Source organism: Lepisma saccharinum, chromosome 17, assembly GCF_977018435.1.
Source record: "Lepisma saccharinum chromosome 17, izLepSacc3.1, whole genome shotgun sequence".
In the NCBI taxonomy this organism is placed as follows: domain Eukaryota; kingdom Metazoa; phylum Arthropoda; class Insecta; order Zygentoma; family Lepismatidae; genus Lepisma; species Lepisma saccharinum.
In genome coordinates this window covers 6,858,199-6,873,293 of record NC_139245.1, presented here as the reverse complement: position 1 = coordinate 6,873,293, position 15,095 = coordinate 6,858,199, and the positions used below count along the sequence as shown (strand labels likewise).

General features: G+C 36.2%; 1 protein-coding gene across 7 annotated transcripts in view; it reads right to left on the bottom strand.

Annotated features, from left to right (window-relative positions):
* spir (spire type actin nucleation factor) overlaps positions 1–15,095 on the bottom strand; it is a 322,402-nt gene that overhangs the window by 88,945 nt on the left and 218,362 nt on the right. For 6 of the 7 annotated variants that reach the window (XM_083138861.1, XM_083138867.1, XM_083138863.1 and 3 more), the window contains 3 exons: positions 13,288–13,317; positions 9,769–10,011; positions 7,235–7,352 (listed from right to left, as the gene is read on the bottom strand). In XM_083138861.1, the coding sequence (XP_082994987.1) occupies positions 7,235–7,352; positions 9,769–10,011; positions 13,288–13,317 (391 nt within the window). The remainder of the gene's footprint in view (positions 1–7,234; positions 7,353–9,768; positions 10,012–13,287; positions 13,318–15,095) is intronic. The other variant, XM_083138865.1, reaches the window with a different exon arrangement.

Sequence of the window (15,095 nt, the reverse complement as noted above, 5' to 3'; positions counted from 1 at the left end):
TGTTTCCGTCGTAGTTTACACGAACGACGCCAGATAGCGTTCGAAATTGAAATATATTCACTCGCCATGACGTCACAAACGAGCAGCTCTGCATCCTCATCTTCGTAATTAGCCAAAAGTGGAATAAAAGCGAATTAAAATACAATCAATTTCACTTCAATGACAATACATAGCTTTAATTAGGCATTAAGAAGGAGACTGAACATTACAACTAAGTCTAACGCTAACACGGTTCATAGCAGGAACTGCACTGTTTGTGACAACTGCTGATGATTCCGCTGGAGACCTAGATTTTTATGTAATATCAAAAAGGATAAGTAGCTAAATATGTAGTATCAAAGAATATGTAATATTAATAATAATCGAGTATCCAAGCAATTTCAAGAATTCTGCTATATGTTTTTTTCTTTATTTGAACATATTCAACATAACTTTAAGGACATGTTCAAATTAAAATTTGTATCAAATTTATAAATTAAAAAAAGCACAGCAACTGTATATATTTAAGAAACCGATTTTGTCAACTATTAATTACGTTTCACATCGCAAATTATTGTATAATATAATATCTAAATATGTAAGAGAGATCTTTGTAAATTTCGACATAAATTGTAAAAGAAAAAAAAAGCATCTACAGAAAATGCATAGCTACTTTTGTACTTTTTGTAAAAGGGAACATATTGTGTAACTAACTACGTACAGGAAAGTAGCTTCCTTGTCCACCGATGCTGAGTTTCTAGGCGTTTTACCTGAACCTAAAAGCGAAACGAAAATATGTAAACAGAAACGGGGGGGGGGGGGAGAAACTCCCGCATCTTTCGATAAATAAGAATTCCCGTTTATTTTCTTCCTTTTTTTTTTGTATTCACTAAGACCAAAAAAATCATCCTGGGTTTCGACTTTGCATCAAGCACTATGCAATCTCATTGATTAGAAAATATGATATTACACGAGTTACAAATTTTTTAAATCATGTTTCAGAGATCAAAAATACAGGAAAAAGGATCAAGATAGGAAAAAAATACCGAAATATGTTGTTTTATATAAAGTAAATTAACAAATATGTAATATCCTGGCAAATATGTAACATAAAAAGCCAAATCATGTCAGTTATATAATTCGTTAACGTTTTTGTGTTCAAGGTATGTAGCTAGAAAGGAATAGAATATGTAATTACATACAAATTTGAGGTCTACTGATGATGATGACATATAGTACGAAGTATTATTTATGGAGACGCATAAATTGAGTAGTTTATTTGTGAAATTATTAGTGGTTTAATCTGTATCTCAAACAAGTTCTCAGGTTGGCACTGGTACATCGTTTACTGGTACTGCATTTACCATAAAAGTCACCAAATTGTTCTATTGACCATGGCCGTATTTAGAGGGGGTTTCTAGGGTTCAACCCCCCCCCCCCCCACGAAACTTCTGACATGTTGGATTAATGGAAGTTCAGAAACCAAAATCTGTAACAAATTTTCAATTTTTTTTTTCAAAGCATCACAAAAATACATGGAGACAATGTTGAAACGATCGAGCTAGAATTTTCATACATTTGGAATTCTGAAAGTTGAGTGAAATAGGATTTATTCTCAGAATCGTAGCCAACCCGCGACCCCTCCATTATCACTTCTGCTGTCATCTTTCCAGTGTTGCTCCTGCGTCACAAGGAATATAGACTGAAGATTCCCTTATGATTGTCCCAAAATTCCCTTTCCAGCTTTTAAATTCCCCGTCCGATCAAGTCGAAAATCCCCCTTGACAGGAGTTCAAACCTAGGATCTCCAGTTTTGTAGCGCATTACGTTCGCGATTGAGGTTACAATTCATGCACCAGGCTAGTTTTTAAAAAGAATAACTGGTTCCACACTTTTCAAAATTCCAAAAATTTAATTTTAAAGTCAAACAACGAAAGCTTTATGACTAAAATTTCCATCTAACTTTTAAAGCTTTTCTCTTGAAGGTATCTAAAGTTTAATGACGAAGTATAATAATTGTGCATTTCAGTACACACTGTATGAAACGTAAAAAAAACAAAAAGAAACTTGTGCTGGATATTCACTCATCTGCTGGATTGAGTAAGCCCCCTCAAGGATATAACAATAATATTTATTATTATTAGTATTATTATTATGGAATAAAATTGTTTTATTATTATGAAATTTTAATTATTATTTTACAATTATTGTTATTATTTCTATTATTCAAATTTCTGGCGACGCCCATGGGAACAATTATGAATGAACCCCCCCCCCCGAATTTTTTTTCTGCCTACGGCCATGCTATTGACCCAGTGTATGTATACAAAATAAACTTCATTAACATCTCAGAATAAAATAACACGAATTCTTCAATTTGTTATGTAAGAGATACTAATTGAATAAACTTTACATTTTTAAATGCATTTACATGGGAAAAGTTGGAATTTCGCAAGGAACTAACGCTGCAGAAGTATAGACTAAGGTCCTTGAAGGGCTATGATCAAGGGCTTTTATCGAAAATTAGGCTGGTTTCGGATAATAATAATTATAAAAACTGGTACGTGCGTTCGTGTAGTGAAGTTTTTTTTACTGCTGGTGTGGTAACATTTCGTCAAAAAAACTGGTACAAACCCAAAACATTAATTTTCATAATAAAAATTTACAACTTCAAACCAGTTCAGCTCGGAGATTGGTAAGCAGTACCCACAAATATTAGGCATGCTCTCCTGAACCCGATTTACATGTGATTTGTTTTCGGCACGCGGCATGCACTTTAATCAGATTAATCAGATCTCCTTTAAGTAAACAGGAGGATTTAGGAGAAAGGGAAGTGGTGTACCATACACTCCATCCACAAATCCGCCTACGTACGCTGCCATGAATAAACTCGGAGCAAGGAAACCGGATAAATCAATACCACGAACTTCCAGCGTTCTCCGCTAGATGCCACCAGCGTGCAGTACAAGTGAGATGCAAAATTCTGCAGCAATATCATGATGGGAACTGGTAACGCATTACAAGCTCTTTGGTTTTTTAAAAGGAGTTATAAAAACGAAGAAAATCGGTGCGAAATGCTGTAATAAACACGAACCAAACAATGTTCAAGGGCAAGTTAATGTGGGGGAAACAGCAGAAGGTAACGTGATGATAGACCCACCCAAATAACGAGCTGTGAACGCGTCGGGAAACAATGGTGAATGAATGGGAGGCGGACAAAGGCTGCAAGAAAGGTAACGGCACCCTGCAAGGAATTCTCAAAATTGAAGGTGAGCAACAAAGCAAGGCATGGGGGGAAACAATCTATTATCTTAAAGGTAGTATTGTTCAGAACACGTAACTTGCGTTGCAGGGCTCTCGGCTCGCCTATTATTGCGTTCGCACACGGCAAAATTGATGTCTTGCTAGCTACTAACATGGCAATTTGTTTCTCCTATCCCCAGCTTGAGATGTGTGTTATAAACTTTTGAAGTAACCTCGGTGATGCCAGAAAAAAATGAGCTAGGACGGGAATGTTTTCCGGGGAGTCACATCTAATACACCGTTGAGTACAATGCAAGTAGTGCGTGTTTGGTTCATGTACTTTCCCTTAAGTTCACTAATCGAGACTGGACCTACAGTTTAAAGTGGGGTCAGAGCCACTATGTGCCTCCACCGGGTATCGAAACCGGGAACCCTTGATTACAAAGCGGCGACGTTACCACTACGCAATTGGGGAGGACATATTTCGGTATTTTTTCCTATCATGATCCTTTAGATCTCTGACACATGATGTAGTAAATTTGTAACTCATGCAATGCCATATTTTCTAATTAATGAGATGCATAGTGCTTGACTGCCAAGTCGAAAGGCAATCTGATTTTCTTCTGGTCTTCAGTGAATAAAATTTTAAAAAAAATACGGGAACTTTTATTTATCGAAAGATGCTGGAGTGACTCCCCTTTCCCCTTCTGTTTACATATTTTTGTTTCGCTTTTAGATTTAGGCACATCGTTTGTGGGGGTCGGTAAGTGGGGGGGGAGGGGACATAACATAGACACAAGCATCCTTGGCATCAGAGGCAAATCGTCATCCTTGCCAGGGTTGAATACAGTTGTAACATTTCCAAAATGTAAACTCGTCCATGGATCAAAAACTATTCCCTACAAAAGTACAATACAATCTCTGACAAAACATCTAAGCATTGGGAAACGAACGGTATGGAATTCTCAAACAACATTTTAAATATGTTATTGTTGGCTAAAATTACCTTATAGACTTATGTTCATTGATAATTTATTGTCAGTTTCAGATGTCATGGGGATTGCCTAACTTTGGAAGACAAGGACAGGGCGACCTCTATTCTTGGATATTGATAAATTTAAACTATATGTTCTTGAATAAATACTGACCAGATTTAACTTAACAGGTATGAAAAGATAAAACGAGCAACATTTACCCAAATATTAATTGACAACTTATTTCTAGATTTCGCTAGGGTTAACCCCACCACCCTTCTATTTAATTCGGTGTCGCACCAAATACAACAGTGCTAACTATTTGGCTAGATAGAAAGAAGCCAGTTCTGCACCCTCCCTGTGGAAATTAAAAGTATTCATTAGACTAGTAGGAAACTACAACAATGACAATCTTTATCGGACCAACTTTCAGTTGTTTAATATCAACATAAATAAGCACTTTGTGTTTCGTTTTACTTCTGGCGTGAGTCTCTTGTACACTGAATCTCAATGTCATAAGCGGCAGAGGAGACGCTTGCAGTGAGAGTAAAGAATATTGCGAGGGAAGGTGCCTTCCATTTCACGAAACCACCTCACGTTTCGTCAGCCATGATTACAACGCCACAGTGCCCCGTTATCCACGTAACTGATGAGAACACGGCACGAACACGACCGACGAAGCCTTCCGCCCATTTTACAACGCTACAGCACCGCTGCTCGCTCTGCACTCCACACGTGCACACTAGAGCGCTCCTTCACAAATACGACGAGTTGCCCAGTCCTGGTTTACAGCTAACTTCCCTTCAGTTCTGAAGCGTATTCGCGCTCTACTTTAGACACGTGACTGGACATTGCGGTGACATTTCCCAGAGATAGGAAGACCGTTTTATGGAAGGGGGAAAACGTAGTCAAATGCCAACTTTGACACGTGCCATGGCCTCTGCGGGAAGAGGGATTGATCAGGGAAATTTAACCCTCGAAAGAACATTGCGGCTGAAGTAAACATGGGTTCGGAGGTCAATGCCCTCTATGGATGTAAATGCCATTTGTCGGAAAACAACTCGAACGAAACAATTTGTTCTTGAACATTATTGTGCCTATTTTATGGTTCGTCCTTCCCTGAATCAAGCCAAAAATGATTTTTAAAAGTAACAATATCGCCAGCTACTTATACCCGTCTCTGGGTGTATCTCCGTACCCTCTATACCGACATGCACTTCCGTGATTTACTTAAGTCACTCCGTGCGAATGCTGCATGCTATCTTTGACAGAGGCCACGACGCTTCTTCACACTTGTAATTTTCCTCCAGTTAGTCTAAAGGTGAACTAAACCGACCTACGAACTCCTAGATTCATCCTAAATGCAGGAGCATGAAAATAGGCGGCTGGGTAGAATTGCGCTGTTGCCACATGTGGGGAAAGCAAAGCGAGAGCGGGACAAAAGTCGCTCTTCCCGCGCACTGTGTGGCAACGTCAACCGGGCTGCGTTGCCTAGTTCGAGCTTCAGACCGACCTCTCTCCGGGGCACATTCGAGACCCATTCGTTTCAGAGCTGAATTGAAAAGTTCGTTACAGACCCCAGAAATGAAGTCCCATATCTACACGTCGGACAGCTCTTAAACTTCCAAACACACGGAGTTGTGCTTCGATGTGGCAACAGCGCGAACTTCTGCCACCCGCCACATGCGTGTTAAAAAATCTGCTAGTATTGGGTCATTTTACATAGTGAACAGGGGATATCGTACCCCTTGCGTATATGCAGACTGGGAATACAGAATAATTGAATGGGTTGCATAAACATCAGGGTGAGAGCTGTGTTCTTGCAGGTACGTATATCTTGGGAGGCTAGTAATCCATACAATTCTATTTTTCTGGAATACGAACACGGAAAATGCAGTTTTCGGGTTTCCCCTCATCACTCTAATCCATTTAATCTAGCCAATCTACTAATCTTCATGCAGATAATTAATATTTGTAAGTAATTTAAGTAAACGTGCAGGTAAATTGAGTGTCAAAAATAATCTATATAAAGTAATTTAAGAAATTGTACAGTCGAAATTACATGTCAAACAAAATTACAAATTCGAGATGAGAACATCAAAAATGTTTGCCTACAGAAGTATAAAATATCATTTTCTTAGGTACATAGGATGGTGCTGCAATCAAACGGGCATGGCAGACACTACAGATAGATTGCAGAAATAACTAGACATTTTTACTGCTGGAAAGCTCCTTTTCAGTATATGATGAATATGTATTTTCGGAGCAATCTACGAACAAAAGTTTGGTTAATTAATTTTCCGGAACGATGGTTCATGAAACTCGCTCACTTCGTAGAATCGTTCGTTTTAAAATATATATTTGCCATCCAGATCTGCATGTCAACAGCAATATTGGATGATTTTGGAAAGTTGATCGTTAGAAAACCAGTTAGTGCTTTGAAAAATTTCGGAAAAGAAGAAACAGATTCGAAATCCAGTAGAGATGGGCAGATTAATGATTTTAACACAAAAAAAAATCTCAATTTTCCAGGGGAGAGTTGTTCTGCTATAACAAAGGTAAACAATTAGTTTTGACTTCGATCATATCAATATATATTGATGTATCTCTCTCTTTGTGTTGGTGCCACATAGCTATATCTCATGGACACACATGGCACGCACACACACCTTTCTCCTCCACGATACTTAAGGATTATACACCTTGAGCGGAAACTGATAGTGGTGCAATAGTCTCTAGACAAGCATTAATTCTGAAGGAAATTTTGCACAAGTCACTTTCAGCTCAACCTGTAACTATTTACTTTACATTAAAGTGGTGTAGCGTATTAATCATCTACGGGTACACACAAATGGTTGCAATTTGAATGTTTTTCAAATGCTGGTAAAATATAGCGCCTAGCGATCCAGAGTGTTCGCAACCTATAAGTACAGAAACGTTGAACGGGTTGCATATCGGTCAGATGTAGCCTATATGGGTGTCTTTGCATAACAGACAGTATTCAAGCAAAGGTTAAGAAATTACAAGAATCTACTTACGCCTCTTGATTGGACTGGACGTTGGCCGTAATCTATGTTCTTGTTTGATGGACTCCATAAGAAGTTCCCTTGGACTAGACGCTCTGTCAGGAGGGGGAGGTAGCTTTCGGTCGGACGCCTGGATAATGAAGAAATAAAATTAAACATTTGAAGACATCTAGTACAAAAAAATTAAAGCATACTTATTGAAGTATTCAATAATACACTTGCCTCCTCCTAAGATTTCTGGAAAGAGTTAATGTAATTGGAATGGTGAAATTGTAAAGATAATTTGTAGCAAAAAGTGTTGTTTTCTGTGACTTACAGGCCGTAAGTTACAATAACTATTATTATTATTATTTGAAATAGGGTTACAGTTAAGCTTACAGTCTATTTTACAGTTAGTTAATTATCTAACTATAAAAAAACAGGTTTTTGTCCTTCATGAATTAATGTTACGTATACAGTTATGAAAATTGTATATAGACATACAGAATAAAGAAATTACAAATGTATGAAATTTAAAAAAAACATAAGTAATAGTAATGTAACAATAACAAAAATGAAAATAATATGAGTAATAATAATATTAATTATAGTAATAAAAATAAAAACCATAATAGCAGTAATAGTAATAATAATAAAAGTTTTCTGTGACTCTACCCTCCCTAAAAAAAATCCTGAGGTCACCCTTGACTAGAGGCATGAATATTTTACTTACCATATTATGTCACGAAATGATGCGAAATGAACTTCAAAATGCGAAATAGACTTTAAAACACGAAATTTAGAGGGTTTTTTTACTGAAGTTTGAATTATCCAGTGAATTATGCAAATCACGGAAAATTGATTAATTTTGCTGTAAATATTTAAGAAGTAAATATTTGACTACATAAATGTGTTATTACAAGGGGAAAAGTATATTTTGTGTAAAAAGTGTAGTTTTTAAATCAAATTTAAGGCTATATTCGCAATTTTAAACCGAAATGCCATTTTTATATTTTGAAATTTAAATGTGACTAGTTTTTGTACAGAAATCTTGATTATTTTATTCACCATAAATACGCTGCCCTAGTTATCCTATAATTCAAGTTGTATATAGTGGGTGTGGGGGCTTGAAATGACGTTAGTCCCGGCTTTCCACATAGCCTATACAAATCCGAACCTGATGTGTCACTGTCGTTACCTAACACGCTCTGAAAATTTAATTACAGTTCTAGAAAAGGTAAGAATATTCAACAACCACATTTTTTGTTAATTCAAGAGAGAATAATTATATTCAGGGCTTAGTCCCGAAATTTTTACAAGGGGTACGCGAAACTTCAAGGAGGGGCCATTTTACCATGAACTTTGGATTATGTTTCCATGAAATATGTCGATTAAAACATTTTAACTTCTAGACAACATTGTCATTGACGGTAGATATATTTTCCTCCGCTTCAAACAATCTTAGTTTCTTAAAGCATCAGAAGTTTTTCTTTCCATGTAGACCACGTTACAATATTATAAAGCATTAAAGTTGTCATGTGGTTGTGAAATTACGCTGCGTTTCTGTAGACTTCATTTTTTTTATAATAAAATGGCTAGGAACTCCATAAAGAGATAGGTTTGGAAATTAGCAAAGAGAAAACTAAATATATGTTTACAGGCCGAAACCAAGTGTCAGGTAATAATCGAAAATTAATTATTGATAACAATTCGTTTGAATCGGTTTCCAAATTCAAGTATTTAGGAGTAATACTAACAAATGAAAATGATATTAAAGAGGAAATAAAAAGCAGACTTAATTCAGGAAAAACTTGTTACTTTTCTCTTCATAAACTTTTATCTTCTCATAATATCTAAGAAACTAAAAGTTAAAATATACAAAACCGTAATTTTGCCTGTAGTATTATATCGATGTGAAACTTGGTCCATTACATTAAAAGAGGTACATAAATTAAAAGTATTTGGAAATAAAATCCTTAGAAAAATAGGCTATTTGTGCCTAAAAAGGAGGCGGATAATATGTATTCATGTACAGATATTATTAGAATAATTAAATCAAGACGACTTAGGCTGTGCAGGCCATGTGGTACGAATGGGAGAGGAAAGAAAAGTTTACAGGGAAACCTAATGGTAAGAGACCTGTAGGAAGGCCAAGACGAAGATGGAGTGATCAAGTTGAGATGGACCTAAAGGAAATCTGTAAGGATAGGGACAGATGGAAGGTTTGTGTTGCTGCAGCCATAACCTTCGGGTTTAAGGAGGCTAGGAAGTTACTTAAGAACTCCAGAGAGGTCGCTGAAATCTGAAATGAGACTGTCACATTTATTTCCTTGAAAAAATAACCACAGACTACTTCTTCAAATCAAGCTCTATATATAAAAATATAGATCACCTAGAGAAAGTAGGAATTACATTTACAATTTCGTTTCTAACTGTTGTTCGGCTGAAAAATTGCCGCCACATGTAACCATATGTTTGCAACTTAACTACTTACATCTGGTTTTTGGATATATTTTTTGTGGAAATAAACACTGACATTCTCACAGTGGAGACACGACAACACTTACTTTTCTGAGGGGCGGCCTGGATCGGATGAATTCTAGAATAATGGCGTGCGCGTCCTTCTTGACGCGATGGGGGATGTCACCGTCGACCATCACCTTGTTGAGTTTGTACCGCCTGGACCTGATGTCGTCCATCAGGATCTCGTACGGGGTGAGTTCGTACTCGATCGGAGTTCGGCTGGAGTCCACCTTCTTCAGCTTCACCCCATTCCTCAACTCTCGGATCACTTGCACCCATAACCTCGCCTGGAAAGAGAAGACATTTTATATGAGAGACATGAGACCGTACAACACAGCAGCACAAGAGCCATCAATGCAAATCTAAACTTTAGTACAGTTCAACACAGTGGCGGCGATTAGGAGGGGAAGAAGGTGGGCAGTTGCCCCCCCCCCCCCACGTTTTGCCACTTTTGCCCCCCGCACTGTGCTACACCTGTTCTACCCCCTCCGTTTTGGAACCCAATCGCCGCCACTGGCTTCCACAAGATTATCCACCCTTACCCTGCATATTGTCCCATGTTTCACTTGGACATTGTTTTTTAATGTGAGAAGATATTGTCTTACACCTTGTGCTAAAAATGCATTTTATTCACTCTTGTTAATATCATGAACACATTGTTTGACTCAATTTGGTCTTATTTACACAAACAAGAAGTTGATCAAAGTCTGTTTGAAGTATACTTCATGCTCAGATAGGTTAATCGGAGCTGGACCTACAGTCTAAACAACAGTGCGAACTTACCTCGATTACAAGGCGAGAGGGTTACCACTATACTATCGTGAAGATCTAAGTTGTTTGTGAAACATTACTTGTTATGAAAAAGGATGTGATGTTCATGATATTAAATAATGTATACAATATGTTCAAGTGAAAATGTATTTCAGGTACCGAAATTTTAGTATTCTCCACAAACTTTAAAAGGGAAAACAATTTCCATTATTAGTTTAAAACTAGGTCTACGTTTCTGGTCCACCAATGTTGCCATACTGCATGCAAATGTTGCCATACAAACTTCAACGCACATAGGGGTATACTTATCTTAATCAATCCTATTATTTGGTTTGCTTTATCACTAATGTATTATTTAGCCATGCAACATGCCAGTATTTGAAATTGCCTAATTCACATTCTCTCATTACAAATAATGCAAATGCTCACGCTTGAAGAAATCCAAGCACAATCATTCTACTTGAACTTAAGTGAATACTTGCTAATGCAATGTTTTGCTGTCTAAACATGAGTGAACATACTAAATAAACTGTTGCTTGCGTTTTGAATAAGTGCAGAAAAAATGCTAAAAAAAAACAAAATCGTCAGCAAGAACACATGTTTATCAGCATGCATTGAAGTTAACGCTACAGGATATTAATATCAAACTATTAGACACAACATAGCAATTTCATAAATACATGTGCGTGTTTATAAGGACGAGGATATTACACAAGATAAAATATCTTTATCTGTGATATTACTATTCGTTCATACAACAGGGCGGCAGAAAATAAACTTAACAGATGTTCGTGTAATATAATATTTATCTCTTAATTATTACATAAATTCTATACTGTCTACTTATATTCAGGTTTTGTAGAGGTATAATTTTCTTATGCTAACTAGTGCACAATTATGCGCCATCTAGTCATTTCTTAGTAATCAATGTCCAAAACTCGGCCCTGTATTGAAAAAAGTGCGTCATTTCTCACCATTTGAACCAAACCTTCTTGCGTCACCTTAATGATTCAACCTCATATTTCCATGTTCTTTAATTTTTCAAGCGTGTCATGAAAATTTTTATCAGGCCTAAGTTTCAGGTTGGTGTTCATATTTAGTTATTGGCAAAATTAGTTTTCAAACATTTACGAAAATCTTCTGCAATCCCAAATATAACGATTCCAAAATTATTTTCTTTAGAATGAAATGCGTTTTGGATCTATCGCAAGGCATGACCACGTGTATCTTGATATCATATTAGAGTTTAAAGATCGTAAACTTAAAATAATTAATGTAAACTATCTAGCTCTAATTCTTGAGGTACAAGAATGATACCGCGTCCTTTGTTGTAAGGAAAGTAGTAATATTAGATCTATCAAGATAAGAACTAAATTTATTTTGAAAACGCCTTGAAGAGAATATTGACATCTTTCAAATGTTTTTGTTGTTGAGGATGCACACAGAATTAGGTCATTCATCGAAACCCTGCTTCTATCTGCGCAGAGAAGATAATTCTTTCTTGTACTTCAACACCAGTGGCGTATTTACGATATAACTTGAGGGTGTAAACAGTTCACAATTGCTTTACAGTTGTACCTTAGTATATTCAATGTAAGATTAGGGTTTTGCAAAATGAGATTTTGTTATCCGAAACGTTTTAGTAATTGTTTTGTATTACAGAATTCGGGGGGAACTAAGCCCCAATAGTATCCCCTTGAATATGTCAGTGGCTATCACTTCTGAAAAGCCGATTCTTACTACTCGAACAATACAATAATTTCCATTAGAAACATGTACGAGGGTTGTTAAAAAAGTAGTAGCAGCACTGTCACCATATTGCGTGTGTTTGAAAAAAAACTGGGAACCCCTCCCGCCCCAAAAAAACGTCTCCACCCTCTACTTTCGAGTGTGTGTGCTCTTTTGTTCTGGTGACTTTAAATAAACCAGGGCATCGGTTCCTTCTAGGTGCTTTATTTCATATAATATGCAATGTTATGGTATAATTACATAGTCATTTATGAAAATATATAGGTTTGCATATTTAGAGCTGGTTCTGGGAGCCAGAACAGGCCCTTTATGTTTAGTTTGACGTGATACATTGATTATTGTCCTTATGTAAACTTAAAATTTACCCCATTTTAAGTTTTACTGTGTTTGTTAAAGACATTTGAAGACATATCGTTAAAGTTAGTTGTGTAATGTGTGATTTTAGATAAGTATTATATTTTGTGAAATGAGTGGTAGAATATGCTAAATGCATGGTTACTTATTTCATTAAGTTGCAGTATATAAGTGTAAATGACTATTTGTTAGATGATGTTCAATACAAGGCATATAAAAGTAGATATAAACATAATTAAACATAAATAGACCATGTAAAAAACCTAATAGCTACAAAGTCTAAACTATGAAACTATAAGTGTTAGTACGGTATGTTTAGGTGTGGCCTGTTTAGTTTGTGTTTATGATATGTGCATGTGTGTGTGTGTTGAAAAGCTATGCCTTCCTTCTCCACATGCTTGTTTATATACAACAGTGTTGCCACTATTTTCTTCCCAGTCTTTATACTATCAAGTTACAGTGCGATAAAATCCTTCTCGCTCCTTAAAAAAAAAGGTTGTTCATGCCAGACATCATTTCCCTAATGCACAACAAGTCTGATCATGCACATGCAACAAAATTACATTCTCTACCTTCTTCTATCCATGAAGGTATGCACAATGTTCGTCTTAAGGCTCGTGCAAAAGTAATGACTCACACAAAATCAGGGGGGAAATGAGTTCAGCACACAATACAAGTAAGATACGTACTTGAATTGCCCGCCATATCCTACGGCCAGACTAGAAAAAGAGAAAAAAATCCGTGACTGTACAAATCCATCCTCTCCGCAAGCACCGACAAAAATCAACAAGGCATGTTCATAAAGTCCTTTGTAGAAGCTGTCATGCTATCCCACATGTGTCTCCCGGCATAAGCTCAAGCTTCAGTCAACATGCATTCAGGTTGCTACTAATGCTATGTACAAACACTCAAACCACCCTTTATTTCAATAACCAGCATTTTCGTCTTCCGTTATTTGCCACCAATTTCATTTTACATGGTTCACACTTTTTTTTTACCATAAATTCCATGACTAAGGAATTTCTCAAATATTTTTTTCAGATCACTCGGTAAATCTTGTTAACTTACCATGTGAACATCTTAATGGAAATTTGAAAGTAATGGTTCCCGCTTGTTTTACCATAAATTCCATGAGTAAATAATTTTTCACATCTTTTTCAGATCATTCGGTAAAAATTATTAACTTACCATGTGAACATTTTAATCGAAATTTGAAAGTAATGGTTTCCGCTTGTTTTCTCAAATTCCATGACTCTTTCAACAATTTCATTTTTTTTTTCAGATCATTCGGTAAAACTTGTTACCTTGCCATGTGAACATTTTAATGAAAATTTGAAAGTAAATTTTCCCGCTTGTTTTACCATAAATTCCATGACTAAAGAATTTTTCAAATATTTTCTTCAGATCATTCGGTTACAATTGTTAACTTACCATGTGAAAATTATAATGGAAATTTGAAAGTAATGGTTCCCACTTGTTTTACCATAAATTCCACGACTCTCCAAGAATTTTCATTTTCTTTTTTCAGATAATTCGGGAAAACTTGTTAACTTACCATGTGAACATTTTAATGGAAATTTGAAAGTAACGGTTCCAGTCACTAGTATAAGCAGATTTCTTTTTTTTGGAGGAGCCTACATTCTAGAATGAGCGGTATACACAATAAAATATTGCATAAATAGCATTGTTAACCTTCGTTTTGAAAGATTTTTAAACACAGAAATAGTGATATGGGGTCATTTTATGGAGCGTTTGCATTCACCACTTTGGTTTATCCTGAGTTCCTTACTTTTTCATTACAAAATTTTAATTTTCTTAAAATTTCGAGGGGTCTGTAGCTCCCATCAGTTCCCCCTGCTTACGCCAGTGGTTTCAGTTGCAAGAAACGTCATATTTGAAAGAATTCCCTAGTTGTTTCAAATAGAGTTTACAAATATATGAAAAATCCGTGCTCAGTTCGAATACAACATAGCCCTACATATACTATTCCATGATTTTTGGAGGTATTTGAATATTTTTTTATGGAATTCCAAGAATTTTCCGTAACTTTAAAAGTGCTACTTCAATTTTCCCTGACACTGCTATGTTTTCTGATTTCCAAGTCTGTGAAAATATCATTTTCAGACAGTTTTGAACGCTGAAATTGCATTTACATTAAAAGTCAATGTTATAAATTGCAATTGTTCATAGTTTTATAAACATTAAAAATATTTGAAATTTCCAGTTCCCGTTTTGCTCATGTATATATGCTGACATACTCGAACTTTTACATTTTTGATACACCACAAAAAAATATTACAAAGGAAATTCTTCTTGCAATCCATCTATGCATATGTCAAAAAAAAATAATTCTGAAATCTGGAGGCACAAGGAGCCACTACTCTGGAGGGCTCGTAGCTCACCCTGGTCCCCGCTTACTACCCATTGCCCACTCCCGATGCCAACAGAAAATACGATATTTCCAAGAATCTCCCCTGAAGCAACAGTGTGATGTACG